This window comes from Xenopus laevis, chromosome 7L, assembly GCF_017654675.1.
Source record: "Xenopus laevis strain J_2021 chromosome 7L, Xenopus_laevis_v10.1, whole genome shotgun sequence".
Classification (NCBI taxonomy): domain Eukaryota; kingdom Metazoa; phylum Chordata; class Amphibia; order Anura; family Pipidae; genus Xenopus; species Xenopus laevis.
The window spans coordinates 62508832-62524761 of record NC_054383.1 but is presented as its reverse complement, the minus strand read 5'-3'; the positions used below and the strand labels follow the sequence as shown (position 1 = coordinate 62524761).

Genomic DNA, 15930 nt, shown 5'->3' with positions numbered 1-15930 from the left:
TTCGGTGGATTTAGTTAGATCCTCTTCTAGAGCTATGGCTTTATCAGTGGCCGCAAGAAGGGCTTTATGGCTGAGATCCTGGAATGCAGACAAAGCGTCAAAGGCGAATTTATGTAATTTGCCTTTTGAAGGGCAAATGCTTTTTGGGTCAAAGCTGGATGAAATTATAAAGTCTGTAACAGGGGGAAAGAGTGTGTTCTTGCCACAGGAAAATAGATCTTTTCGACATTCAGATTTTAGATCAAGTAGATCTTCTTTTCGAGATAAAACTTCCAGTAGAGAACACATTCAATCAAGATCGACAAGAGGAAATGAACAAAGTAGTCATTGGAGAGGAGGGCAATACTCTCTATTTAAGGCGCAGAGAGGTAGAGGAGTCGTTTCCAAACCAGCTAGGAAATTTTGAAGGTTTGACAGCCCAAAACTCAAAAATACCCAGAAGATTAAATCAATTTGCAGAAGTTTGGGCGAAGTCAATAAAAGATCAGTGGGTGTTGCAGGTCATAAATCAAGGATATTATCTAGAATTCGAAAAGACTCCAGTTCACAATCATTTTGTAATGTCGAGGATTCCCAGGCACAGGGAACAGAGGGAGATGATGAACAATTATATACTCCAGCTATTACAAGACGGAGCTATTCGACCAGTCCCACAACAATTTCAGGGAGAAGGAATTTATTCAACTCTATTTATGCTATGCAAAAAGACGGGGGATTTCCGACCAGTACTGGACCTAAGGCCGGTAAATGTATTTTTTCAATTGTGAAGGAAATTCAAGTCGGAGATTGGCTACTATCCTTAGACTTAAAGGATGCGTATTTCCATGTCCCCATAGTAACTTCACATCAGAAATTCCTGAGGTTTGCGATAGACCAAGAAAATCATTATCAATTCACATGCCTCCCGTTTGGATTAGCGACTTCACCTCGAGTTTTTTCAAAGATTCTTCAGTCCCTCATTGCAGAAATCAGAAAACTGGGAATACAAATATTCCATTATTTAGATGATATCCTAATGAAGTCTCGAGATCCCGAAATGTTACTTCGGCAGAGGGCAGAGGGATTATGTCATACAGTTTTTACAGACACATGGCTGGATTCTCAATCTAGAAAAAAGCCAGTTGACACCTACTCAGGATTTGGTATATCTGGGAGCCAGGTTTCTGACAAACCAAGCATTAGTAGTTCTTCCAGAGGAAAAGAAAGAGAAGATCAAGTTAGCTATTTGGAATCTAATAAGAAAATCATCCTGTTCAGCCAGAGATAACAAGCGTTTTGGGTCTTCTGACCTCAACTTTTCCAATGTTGAAATGGGCGAGATGGCATGTCAGACCCCTACAGAAAATGTTTTGAACCAGTGGAATACAAGATTACAGGATTGGAATCAGAAGATACTGGTTCAGACTCAAGTAAAAGAAGAAATGAAGTGGTGGTTAAGCGAAAAGAAGTTAGCACAAGGTCAGGTGCTAAAAGAAATCAAATGGAAAATTCTAACTACAGATTCCAGCCCTTGGGGCTGGGGGGTGCATATAGAGGATACATATCTACAAGATCGATGGTCGGACAGAGAGAAGACACTGCCTGCCAATGTGTTAGAATTGAGAGCAGTGTGGAGAGCGATTCGGAGGTGCAAACACCTATTAAGAGGAACATCGCTGTTAGTGAAAATAGACAACAGGGCAGCTGTTGCTTATATAAAGAGACAAGGAGGAACACACAGCAAGAGTCTCATGGCAGAGCTACATCCCATAATGTGTTGGGCAGAGGAGAATTTGCAAGATATAACAGCTCTATATCTCCCGGGGAAGGAGAATGTGATTGCGGACTTCCTCAGCCGCTCGAGGATAGACAGACACGAGTGGGAACTACACCAACAAGTTTTCTCTCAAATTGTGAAGAGATGGGGCAAACCGATGGTAGATTTAATGGCAAATCCAACCAATCGGAAAGTCGAGAAATTCTTTTCCAGGTATCAATGTCCCCAAGCAGTAGCAACAGATGCTTTCCAACAATCATGGAGCAAGGATCTTCTTTACATATTTCCTCCCATACCGTTAATTCCTCAAGTATTGAGGAAAATCAGGGCGGACAGGGCAAATGTGATAGCCATCATCCCAGACTGGCCAAGGAGATTTTGGTACCCGTTACTGAAGTCGATGTCAGTAGAGAAACCTTTTCAACTGCAGCAGAGAGCAGATCTGTTGATGCAGGGGCCATTGAGGCATCCTTGCCCAAGAAAATTGTGCCTCAAAGCTTAGAGGTTGAAAGGAAGAGGTTGAGTAAAGAGGGATTTTCAGATTTGGTGATAAGTACCATGATGTCAGCCAGAAAATTCTCAACAAATAGAACTTACGATAGAGTCTGGCAAGTGTTCTCACAATGGCTATTATCAAATGGTTATGATGCCGAACAGTTGACGACGGCCCAAATCCTGGATTTCTTACAAGCAGGTTTCGATAAGGGGCTCGGTTTAAGGACACTAAAACTACAGGTGTCAGCAATCTCAGCCTTAACTGGAGTGCAATGGTCCAAGGAAGATAGTATAACAAAATTTATGGCAGGAGTAATGCATTTAAGACCTCCAGTAAGAGTATTGTCGGCCACATGGGATTTGCCTTTAGTTTTACAGGCTCTTACAACGAAACCATTTGAACCAATAGAAGAGATTTCAGAAGTAAATCTTACATTGAAAACTCTTTTTCTTACGGCGATAACCTCTTCAAGGAGGGTGAGTGATTTACAAGCACTATCAGCAGAACTGCCCTTCACACTCATTCAACCACATCAAGTGGTTTTAAGGCCGGTTCCAGAATATCTTCCTAAAGTGGTTTCTACTTTTCATTTGAATCATGAGTCAATTTTACCAAGTTTCTTTTCGGAGCCTGCTTCAAGTCAAGAGGAAATATGGAGTACTCTAGATTTAGTCAGATGTATTTCGACTTATTTGAAGAGATCGAAGGAATGGAGAAAATCTAACAAATTATTTGTAGTTCCAGAAGGGAACAGAAAAGGACAAGCAGCTTCCGTATCTACGTTAAGTAGATGGATAGTTAAATGTATTCACATGGCCTATGAGGCAGTAGGTGATAAAGCTCCAAAAGGGGTGAAGGCACACTCCACGAGGGCATTGAGTTCTTCTTGGGCCTTTCAGGCAGAAATCACGTTGGAGCAAGTATGCAAGTCTGCATCATGGTCTTCAGCTAATACGTTTTTGAAGCATTATCATGTTGATTTATTTTCTCCAAATGATTCTTCATCTGGTAAAAAAGTATTGGAAGCAGTAAAAACTGCAAAATAAAAACCGATACTCTGCCTTGACTGTTGGTATTATGTAATTTCCCACCCTGTCTGACTGCTAAGGTACTGACCCAAAAGTGTGAGTGCTGCCATAGTAACCAGGGAAAACAAAAAATTAATTTCATACTTACCGTAATTTTTGTTTCCTGGTTACTATGGGCAGCACTCACGCTGAACCCTCCCAAAGAAATTCCTAAAGCTCGGACTTAAAAGACACCAGTCTGAGGGTAAGGAGGGGTATATATAAGCATAGTTAATTAATTAGTTAATTGATAGTTCTGTCCTATTGAAAGCGGGGGCGGGGGATACCCAAAAGTGTGAGTGCTGCCCATAGTAACCAGGAAACAAAAATTACGGTAAGTATGAAATGAATTTTTTGTTTTTCTCAGCAGCTTTCTCAGCCTGGGCATTGCTCTGTATGCATCACAGAGCAAAGCTACTATATTGGAGAGGGTTCAGATGGGGCTCCTTATCTGCCCAAAGCAACCACGTCCCTTTAGCAGTGAAGAGCTGTGCCTCTGAAGATGCCCTCATTATCTCCTTATCTTTTTTCTGCTGATCCACAGTACATCCTCTAGGCTGCTGTTGGTTACTTAATTTTTGGAATTGACTCACAATATAATATAGAAAATATAAAAATCACAATACAAGATGGATTAGTAATGACTTCATATTCCACAGCTGTTTGATTTGCACCAGATTCTATAACAGAAATCCCATTTTCAGCTTGATGATTTTTTTCGATAACCATAAGCTTAGCTTTTCCACAGCTTCACAGAGCACTTGTCACAGACACTACAAAACAAAATTGAAAATGGGGAGCTCTTGTGCGTACATTTGCATTATTAGTTTTATATGGTTGCTGAACCGTTAGGCTGGTACAGAAATTTTAGTAAATAAAATATAGAGTTTCATGTAAGTTTTTAGAATTTAGTTTTCTATTGCCTAAGGTGTAAAAAGGTTAATAGTAATGAATAGAAAGCATTTAAAAAATACAAAACAGGTACAGGCAAATACTTTTTAAAAAATACTTTTATTTTTAAATACTAAAACAAGTTTTGTAAAGCAGCAATCAAAATTAAACTGATAAGAAATAACTACGATGCCTTTCTGTTTAAAAAAAGCAGGAAACTATAAGGATTAAAAGAAGATACAGGAATCATAGCAAGGTTGCCACCTTTTTTTCTCTGGGGTATTCGGGTCAGCCTTGTGAAACCCGACCAATAATTTAGCCAGTAACCACCTCTGATGTCAAAACCATAGTAGGATGGCACAAAGATTATTTCATGTATAAATACCCCCAGAACTCATAGTAGGTTGGCACAGAGATTATGTCATGTATAAATACCCCCAGAACTCATAGTAGGATGGCACATAGATTATTTAATGTATAAATATCCCCAAAATTTATAGTAGGTTTGCACAGAGATTATTTCATGTATACATACTCCCAGAGCTCATAGTAGGTTGGCATAAAGATTATTTCATGTATAAATACCCCCAGAAGTCATAGTAGGTTGACACAGAGATTATTTCATGTATACATACCCCCAAAATTTATAGAAGATTGGCACAGAGATTATTTCATGTATAAATACCCCCAAAATTTATAGTAGGTTGGCACAGAGATTATTTAATTTATAAATACCCCCAGAACTCATAGTAGGTTGGCACAGAGATTATTTCATGTATAAATACCCCCAGAACTCACAGTAGGATGGCACAGAGATTATTTCATGTATAAATACCCCCAGAACTCATAGTAGGTTGGCACAGAGATTATTTCATGTATACATACCCCAGAACTCATAGTAGGATGGCACAGAGATTATTTCATGTATAAATACCCCCAGAACTCATAGTAGGTTGGCACAGAGATTATTTCATGTATAAATACCCCCAGAACTCATAGTAGGTTGGCACAGAGATTATTTCATGTATAAATACACCCAGAACTCATAGTAGTTTTTATATTAGGTTGGCACAGAGATTATTTAATGTATAAATGCCCCCAACATTTATAGTAGGTTGGCACAGAGATTATTTCATGTATAAATACCCCCAACATTTATAGTCGGTTGGCACAGAGATTATTTCATGTATAAAAACCCTCAGAACTCATAATAGGTTGGCACAGAGATTATTTCATGTATAAATACCCCCAGAACTCATAGTAGGTTGGCACAGAGATTATTTCATATATAAATACCCCCAGAACTCATAGTAGGATGGCACAGAGATTATTTAATGTAAAAATACCCCCAGAACTCATAGTAGGTTGGCACAGAGATTATTTCATGTATAAATACCACCATAACTCATAGTAGGATGACACAGAGATTATTTCATGTATAAATACCCCCTGAACTCATAGAAGGATGGCAAAGAGATTATTTCATGTATAAATACCCCCAAAATTCATAGTAGGTTGGCACAGAGATTATTTCATGTATAAATACCCCCAGAACTCATAGTAGGTTGGCACAGAGATTATTTCATGTCTACATACCCCCACAATTTATAGTAGGTTAGCACAGAGATTATTTCATGTATAAATACCCTGAGAACTCATAGTAGGCTGGCACAGAGATTATTTCATGTAGAAATACCCCAGAACTCATAGTAGGATGGCACAGAGATTATTTCATGTATAATTACCCCCAGAACTCATAGTAGGTTGGCACAGAGATTATTTCATGTATAAATCCCCCCAGAACTCCTAGTAGGATGGCACAGAGATTATTTCATATATAAATACCCCCAGAACTCATAGTAGGATGGCACAGAGATTATTTCATGTATAAATACCTCCAGAACTCATAGTAGGCTGGCACAGTGATTATTTCATGTATAAATATCCCAGAACTCATAGTAGGCTGGCACAGAGATTATTTCATTTATAAATACCCCCAAAATTTATAGTAGGTTGGCACAGAGATTATTTTATGTATACATACCCCCAAAATTTATAGTAGGTTGGCACATGGATTATTTCATGTATAAATTACCCCCAAAATTTATAGTAGGTTGGCACAGAGATTATTTCATCTATAAATACCCCCAGAACTCATAGTAGGTTGGCACAGAGATCATTTCATGTATAAATACCCCCAGAACTCATAGTAGGATGGCACAGAGATTATTTCATGTATAAATACCCCCAGAACTCATAGTAGATTGGCTCAGAGATTATTTCATGTATAAATACCCTGAAATTTATAGTAGGTTGGCACAGAGAATATTTCATGAATAAATACCCCCAAAATGTATAGTAGGTTGGCACAGATATTATTTCATGTATAAATACCCCCACAATTTATAGTAGGTTGGCACAGAGATTATTTCATGTATATGTAACGCTTTCTTGGCCTATTCTGCCAATTAGGAGTCAAGGGTGACCAGCTAGGTAGTGAGCATGGGTTACATTGCGAATCCTCACCCAGGGCAGAGCCTTCACCAAATGGAAGCTTCCCCTTTAAACTGTAGTTGAACTACAACTCACAGGCATATAAGTGCAAATATAGAATAATGGACGCCAGGAGGTTCTTAAAAGGTAAAACAGGAGCACAGATTTATTATGCCAGAGGCAAATGACCACAGGTTTACTTACAAATATACGAAGAACACAGCAGGTGGAATCACTTTGGACAGTACAAGGTTCACAGTCAAACAGGTGCGACTCCCAAAGGATATTGCAGATAGGTGTACATCAATTCCCAGTTTAACCGACGTTGCACAGTGAGGGGATCAGGATCAATCAGGTAGGGTACAGGTAGTCCTTTGCTAACCTAGATGCCTATCAACTGAGTTCCCTGCTCTAAAGGCAAACAGGCCTTGTGGGAAGCTACTTCCTCCTACAATCCTCATTGGAGCGACAACTGCTCTTTCTGCTACACCTCTCTATCTTTACTCTCCTAGAGAGTCTATAACAAGATCTTACTATCTTAGCTGGTCCTTGTTCACGGGGTTACCTGGTCCCCGACTTAGCACCAAAGGTGTCAGGTCCCTCTGGGGTAAATGCTTACTGGGGCCTATGGTGATTCCAGGCTCAATGGGGATTCACCTAGCAGCAGCACCAGGAGCCAAAGAGGAAGAGGTCCCTACATATAAATACCCCCAGAACTCATAGTAGGTTGACTCAGAGATTGTTTCATGTATAAATACCCCCAAAATTTATAGTAGGTTGGCACAGAGATTATTTCACGTATTAATACCCGCAGAACTCCTAGTAGGTTGGCACAGATATTATTTCATGTATAAATACCCCCAGAACTCATAGTAGGATGGCACAGAGATTATTTCATGTATAAATACCTCCAGAACTCATAGTAGGCTGGCACAGTGATTATTTCATGTATAAATATCCCAGAACTCATAGTAGGCTGGCACAGAGATTATTTCATTTATAAATACCCCCAAAATTTATAGTAGGTTGGCACAGAGATTATTTTATGTATACATACCCCCAAAATTTATAGTAGGTTGGCACATGGATTATTTCATGTATAAATTACCCCCAAAATTTATAGTAGGTTGGCACAGAGATTATTTCATCTATAAATACCCCCAGAACTCATAGTAGGTTGGCACAGAGATCATTTCATGTATAAATACCCCCAGAACTCATAGTAGGATGGCACAGAGATTATTTCATGTATAAATACCTCCAGAACTCATAGTAGGTTGGCTCAGAGATTATTTCATGTATAAATACCCTGAAATTTATAGTAGGTTGGCACAGAGAATATTTCATGAATAAATACCCCCAAAATGTATAGTAGGTTGGCACAGATATTATTTCATGTATAAATACCCCCACAATTTATAGTAGGTTGGCACAGAGATTATTTCATGTATATGTAACGCTTTCTTGGCCTATTCTGCCAATTAGGAGTCAAGGGTGACCAGCTAGGTAGTGAGCATGGGTTACATTGCGAATCCTCACCCAGGGCAGAGCCTTCACCAAATGGAAGCTTCCCCTTTAAACTGTAGTTGAACTACAACTCACAGGCATATAAGTGCAAATATAGAATAATGGACGCCAGGAGGTTCTTAAAAGGTAAAACAGGAGCACAGATTTATTATGCCAGAGGCAAATGACCACAGGTTTACTTACAAATATACGAAGAACACAGCAGGTGGAATCACTTTGGACAGTACAAGGTTCACAGTCAAACAGGTGTGACTCCCAAAGGATATTGCAGATAGGTGTACATCAATTCCCAGTTTAACCGACGTTGCACAGTGAGGGGATCAGGATCAATCAGGTAGGGTACAGGTAGTCCTTTGCTAACCTAGATGCCTATCAACTGAGTTCCCTGCTCTAAAGGCAAACAGGCCTTGTGGGAAGCTACTTCCTCCTACAATCCTCATTGGAGCGACAACTGCTCTTTCTGCTACACCTCTCTATCTTTACTCTCCTAGAGAGTCTATAACAAGATCTTACTATCTTAGCTGGTCCTTGTTCACGGGGTTACCTGGTCCCCGACTTAGCACCAAAGGTGTCAGGTCCCTCTGGGGTAAATGCTTACTGGGGCCTATGGTGATTCCAGGCTCAATGGGGATTCACCTAGCAGCAGCACCAGGAGCCAAAGAGGAAGAGGACACTCCCTGCACAACACTATATAGCAGTGTGGCAGGGGAGTGTCATTACACTCTTTGTCCAATAGGTGTGGGTGTTACACTTTACCAGTTAGAAGGGCTTGGCCCAATAACAAGGGAAAAGAGAACTACATACAAAGGTAGGGGATTAACTCTATAGGGATAGGATATCCTATAGGTCCCTACATATAAATACCCCCAGAACTCATAGTAGGTTGACTCAGAGATTGTTTCATGTATAAATACCCCCAAAATTTATAGTAGGTTGGCACAGAGATTATTTCACGTATTAATACCCGCAGAACTCCTAGTAGGTTGGCACAGATATTATTTCATGTATAAATACCCCCAGAACTCATAGTAGGATGGCACAGAGATTATTTCATGTATAAATGCCCCCAGAACTCATAGTAGGGTGGCACAGAGATTATTTCATGTATAAATACCCCCAGAACTTTGCTGTATTGCCTCTGTATTGCCGCATTCCTTTCCTCAGTCCGTAGTTGAAAGCCGTTCTGTGCAGCAGGAGGGGGGATCAGACAGGAGACACATTCAGCAGTCCTTTGTCACAGCGTGCAAATTAGCCATTGAGGGAGGCACTTCAGGTTTTGCACTTGCAATGAATCGAATGTAGTGCATTTCTGCCACATGGGGACGGTCAACGGGGACAATTTCCACGGGGACAGCACCTCTGAAACAGCCTCGGCAAATGGGGACAAATGGTCACCTTATGCTAACGGACTCCTGCTGCACAAATATGGCAGCCCCCTCATAGAAAACACGGATAGACAATGTAAAAGCATTGGACAAATTCTTAATGGCAAAATTATAAGTAGCATGGAAGGTCAATATTAAGACAGATGTAAAAAAGGTATACTTTCTGGTGTCAGTATCTCTAAGTAAAATGTGGCAACCCTACGTACCAGAGTAAACCTGGCTGAGATTAATGTTAAACTAGATTCCTGCGTGGGTCTGCAAGGGGCTAATTTACCCTTCTAGTTGTGAACCGGCATACCAGGAAGTGCAGTCATTGTGAAGAGAAAGTGACAACACTCCAGAGGAGGATCAACCATGTAAGGGGAAAAAATTTCTTTACCATCAGGGGTGGGGAGTTTCACAGCCACACTTTAGCAGGGTAGCCACATACAACCTGAAACACGACTGCTTTATGTGTTTTCTTCAGGTACCCGAAACAATGGCAGACTGGGCCATAGGGATACAGGGAAAAAACCTGATGGGCCACATCCTTCATGGGCCCCGCCCCGGGCCCACTCCCCATGGCACTGTGGCACCCCTATCACAATCGCAAGTTAAGAAACTAAAATGTTTATCAACATCTGTATTATATTAAATATTTTCTATAGAATCCAATACCTCATCTCCCGCCCCTTATTATTCTTTTATATTTTATATTTTTAATATAATTGCTAGGGATGCACCGAATCCACTTTTTTTGATTCGGCCGAACCCCCGAATCCTTCATGAAAGATTCGGCCGAATACCGAACCGAATCTGAACCCTAATTTGCATATGCAAATCAGCAAGGGGGAGGGAAAAATAGTGCCACACACTAACAAAAAACTTTTACTTCCATGTTTTGTGACGAAAAGTCACATGATTTTAAGGATTCGAATTCGGTTTGGTGCATCCCTAATAAGTGCCCATATGGTATTTTCTCTTCCCAAATCTTAAAAATCTGAGACTCCTTATCCTTTTCAATATAAATTCAATGTCAGTTCTCTGGTAATTATAAATCAGCCCTCATATCTTACTAATTCTTACTGAACTACATAACTAACCATAGTAGTAGTAGTAGTAGCTTGTATAGTGGTAACTCATACATAATCACAACAAATAGGTTTTAAATTTTTAATTACCACAATGAATTTTAAATGAAACAACTCAGATGCAGTTGAACTGCAGACTTTCAGCTTTAATTTAGTGGGTTGAACAAAAAGATTGCATAAAAATGTGAGGAAGTAAAACCTTTTTTTTTAAACACAATCACTTCATTTCAGGGGCTCAAAAGTAATTGGACAATTCACTCAAAGGCTATTTCATGGGCAGGTGTGTGCTTTCTTTCCTTTCAGGATGTACCAAACTGTAAATTTTGCCACTCCTAATATTGTAGCAATTTCTCTGATATGTTTTTTCTGTTTTTGCAGCTTAATGGTAAGGACACACTGGCAGATTCGGGGAGATTAGTCACCCTCGCTGCACTACGTTTTCCGAACTCGACCCAAGTTTACTCATGAGGCAACTTCGGGCAACTTCAGAAAATGAATCGCCGCGAGTGCCATCCCGCTGATGATTTTTCATTATAGCCGGCGGGAAGGTGGGAAGGCAGTTAAGGGAGATTGTCGCCCCGAAGAGCCGATTTGTCACCGGGGTGACTAATCTCCCTGAATCTGCCCATGTGTCCTTACCCTAAGGATGGCTTGTTTCACCTGCATGCTTCTTTGACCATATGTTGTCTGTTCACAGCAAAATCTTCCACATACAAGCACCCCCCCTCTCAAATCAACTCCAGGGCTTTTATGTGCTTAATTGATAATGACATAACAAAGGGATTGCCCACACCTATCCATGAAATAGCCTTTGAGTCAATTGTCCAATTACTTTTGAGCCCCTGAAATAAAGTGATTGTGTTAAAAAAAAAGGCTTTAGGGCTCTTACACATGAGCGTTCTGACCTGCGCTCCCCTGCGTTCCGTTTTTTGGCGTTCAGCCGCAGGGGAGCGCAGGAATAGACGCAAGTCATTATTTGAAATGGGGCTGTACTCACTCAGGTGCGTGTAGGCGCCAAACGCAGGAAAAATGCAGCATGTTGCGTCTGAATCTGCGTTCGGCGCCTACACGTGCCTGAGTGAGTACAGCCCCATTTCAAATAATGACTTGCGTCTATTCCTGCGCTCCCCTGCGGCTGAACGCCAAAAAACGGAACGCAGGGGAGCGCAGGTCAGAACGCTCATTTGTAAGAGCCCTTAGTGCCTCACATTTTTATGCAATCTTTTTGTTCAACCCACTAAATTAAAGATGAAAGTCTGCAGTTTTGGTAAACGTTAGGTATAGAGATCCAAATTACAGAGAAACCCCTTATCCATAAAACCCTAAGTCCCAAGCAATCTGGATACCAGGGGGCAAATTCAATAAGATTCATAGTTGCGCCAGCGTCTGCTTTGCCGCACTTCGACAGGCGTATTTTCGCCAGCGCTACGCAAATTCACTAAAATCAGAAGTTGCTCTCAGGGGAAGCGTAAGGTTGCGAAGTTGCACTAGTGTTAATTCGCCAAGCAAAGCGAAGTTACGCTAGCGATGCTTAATTTGCATACGGCGCCAAATTGAAGTTACAATGGAGGTATATGTAGCATCACTACACAAGCTTGGGTAACCTTCAAAACAGCAAATTTTGCCCTACACATGTGCCCACTGTATAGTTAAGGTGCCATGAGTTAGGAAATGTAGGGGGGGGAAGGAGGGTAGCCCCAAAAATTTTTTCGATCTTTTTCAGCCTATCACCCATAAAAAAAAGCGTTTTTTGGGACTTGGAAAATTTTTTAACTTTTTTTGAAGCTATCCCTATCTACTCTATTGCACTTCGCCTGGTCTGAGGTGGCGAAGGAAGTCTGGCATAAAAGGTAGCGTTCAGAAAAATGCGCGCGTCAGTGATTTTGCGTAGTTACGTCCGTTGTGCAAATTTGCCAGGCGTAAAGGTGTGAATTAACACTAGCGAATTTACGCCAATTTCCGTTAGTGAATCGGCGAATTAACGAAAATGCGCTACGCTAGCGAATTAACGCTAGCGTTAGGCGCTTCGTCCTTTAGTGAATTTGCCCCCAGGTCTCATACCTGTATATATATTTATACATACAATTTATAGTCCTTTAAGCTGTAAATTATATTGCTTTATCTTCCATAATGCATGTTTTCTTTAATTCTTGCTTCTGTATTATGCGCAAAGAATGTAGTAGGTGAGTCTCCTGCACTGTGTTTCAATATTTATTTCTAAAAGAGAAGAGGAGATTTTATATTAGAAATGCAAGGTTGATGTTCAATTTTAATCTCAAATATTTCACCTCTTGCCTGCCAGACACCTTTGACCTTGCCTTAAACCAGAATCTACAGTACTGGCAGTCTCTGACAGCAAGTGCTGTACATTTTATGATTTATAGCTGGCAAGGTATTACTATAAGGTATATACTATATGGTATAGAGTAAGCAACACATACAGATAGATAATGGCAACAATAAAGCAACAGATATAGTGCATTTGTAAGTAAATTCCAAAATATTCTTAGAAGCTACATATAACATTTTTAAAAATTCAACCTCATCAAATAGCCAATAAATTATAAATGTAAATTATATAAGGATGCACCGAATCCACTATTTTGGATTGAGCCGAATCGGAATCCTAATTTGCATAAGTGAATTAATTTGCATATGCAAATTAGGGGTGGGAAGGGGTAAATATTTTTTACTTCCTTGTTTTGTGACAAAAAATCACACGATTTCCTTCCCCACCCCTAATTTGCATATGCAAATTAGGATTTGGTTCGGCCAGGCAGTTGGATTCGGCAGAATCCTGCTGAAAAAGGCAGAATCCCGAACCGAATCCTGGATTCGGTGCATCCCTACTTTAAGTCAAGAATTTAAAAATTAGCACCTGCTTTGAGGTCACTGGGAGCAACATCTAAGGGGTTTGTGAGCAAAATGTTGCTTGCAAACCACTGGTTGGGGATCACAGGTCTAACCTGTGTAGAAGGTAACCCCTTGTAACCATACCCAAGAGTCAAGTGCGGATGAGAGTGCCATTTTCATGATAATAAATCAAATAGAAAATAGCTGATTTATCAAATAAAGGAAAAACAATTTGTTTATTTACTTTTTTTTACCAAATATCAAGGGGAACAAAGTTGACCTTTCATTTGGGAAAAATTATTTCACAGTGTAATTAATAATAATTATATAGAAATTACCTCAGATTTTTTTTACCTGCAGATTAATACTCATAATCAAAGTTTACAAATAAGTGTGTGATACAGTATACAATATAATAATAAAAAATTAAAATCAGTTACCAGCATTAAGTATTGGTTGTCTTTTAGAACTTTCCTTCCCAAAATAATGACAGAAATAGACAATAAGAATGCTGTTAGAGAGAGCAGAAGTACCACGGAATTCACTGCCAATCGGAGAACCTGTTAAGATAAGTGAAAAAACTGAATATTAACCAGGTCTAAAGGCTAAATGTAATTAAATAAAATATAACAAGCCAGGCTTTCTGAAGGCTGTAAAAAGGTCTGTTGTTGAAGAGGCTCATTACAACCCCACACCAAAAGTTTAATAATCTTATATTTGCAAAAAAGCTGGTTTGGATTGAATCAAAGGACAGTGGAGATTTAGCAAATGACAACTGGTAGATCCAGCTTGTCTAGCCCATTGGAAATCACTTTATCTTTAAATGCATCTCTCTCCCTCTCTCCTTTTGTGGTAGCTATAGTCCAAATTGCACTCTGAGCAATTTTCAAAACTTCTCTCCTTGGTGTCCAAATTCTTGCTTTCTTTCTCTTCCTTCCTTTCTCTCTCTCTCTTGTCTTGTCCTGCTTTTACCATTTCATTCATGAAAAAGGTGGTGGTGGTGGGGTTGTGAAAGTAATCCATATATTTGTTTGTGTTGCACAAACAGTTTGCTGTACATTTTTTTCAGTGTGTAGTCAGGAGCCAGTGTATTGCCAGGTGTAAAATAAAGTTGGTGCACTAATGGATAACAAGCAAAGAGAACCAGCTACTGTAACCAATACCTATTTGTTCTATATGTGTAACCTTTTTACCAGGCACATTTTGTGCTCAACCTAACTTCTTTAATTTGGCTCTGATTGAAATAGTAGAAGACTGAAAAATCACAAAGAAAGTGATTCAAATCATGGGCAGATAAATTATGTCTGAATGTTCTTCCATTCTCTCACTGGTGTTGTGGCATATGCACTATAGTTGGTGTTATGCCACATCACTAACTGTTTCCTAAATTTCCCCTGGCTAAAACCCCCAAAATTCTGGTGGGTTGGCGACAGTTCCTACCGTCAGCCACACATCTTACTCTCTGTGTGCTCACTGACTTGTACTCCAATTTCGTTGTGGTGGAGAGGCAAACAGCAATGAGCACAAGGAGTGGTAGCATCATAAAGCAAACCCCAGGACTGTTTACCCCCCCCCTCCAACAGGTCCTCCTGCAGTCACAAGGGGTGACTTTGTAAGTGCATGAGTGGACAGCTGGGGGTGCGTGATTAAGGGGGGTGAGGGTTTTGTGGAACCTGGATCAGAGGTCTGAAATGCAATGACATGGGCGGAAAGTGGTGCTAGCCAAAAACAAGAGGTCTAAGATGCAAGAAGACAAGCTGTACCAGGGATATGCAAAACAAGGAAGACTTCCTACATGAGTACTAATGGTTTTTATGCTACCACAAAGCACCTTGTGTAACATAAACTTGAACAGCAGGATTAAGCATTACACACAGGCAACAAAAAAAGTTGTAACATTTTTAAAGTATCATGTGTGAATAAATCAAGCCAAATAATGAACTCAATAGACAAATCTAGACAATAAATACAAACTGGAATATACTAGGCTAACGATCCCTCCTATGAAACTTTTTAGGAGCAAATTGTCCTAAAGGGCAAGTCAATCCCTAATAAAAGAAAACATAATTCTAAGCAACTTCCCAATATATATTTATTAAAAATGTTCAGTGTTTTTAAAGTTATTTGTCAAAACAATAGCTATTTTACAGCAGTGTTTGCTTAACTCCTAGTTGTTACTTTTAAAACACTGTTGCAAAAGTCTTAAATAGGTCCGTTAATCAGCTGGCTTGTCTTATAGTGTATCAACAGTCTGAGCTACCAGTGTAGAGCATAGAAAGGGACAGATAGTCACTGCTTATATCAGCATAACATCTACAAATAACTTAAAAACCAGAGACAATTTATAATGTATATTGTTTTCTTTTATTAAGAAAATTAAAATAAAAATTGG

The 15930-nt window shown here is 39.8% G+C and overlaps 1 protein-coding gene across 1 annotated transcript in view; it reads right to left on the bottom strand.

Annotated features, from left to right (window-relative positions):
- Window positions 1-12869: 12869 nt before the first annotated feature.
- Window positions 12870-15930, bottom strand: part of LOC108696313 — a 63232-nt gene continuing 60171 nt past the window's right edge. Inside the window, exons 6-7 of the mRNA XM_041569101.1 lie at window positions 13979-14098; window positions 12870-12902 (exon numbers count right to left, since the gene is read on the bottom strand). Of these exons, the coding sequence (XP_041425035.1) occupies window positions 12897-12902; window positions 13979-14098 (126 nt within the window). The 3' untranslated portion in view covers window positions 12870-12896. The remainder of the gene's footprint in view (window positions 12903-13978; window positions 14099-15930) is intronic.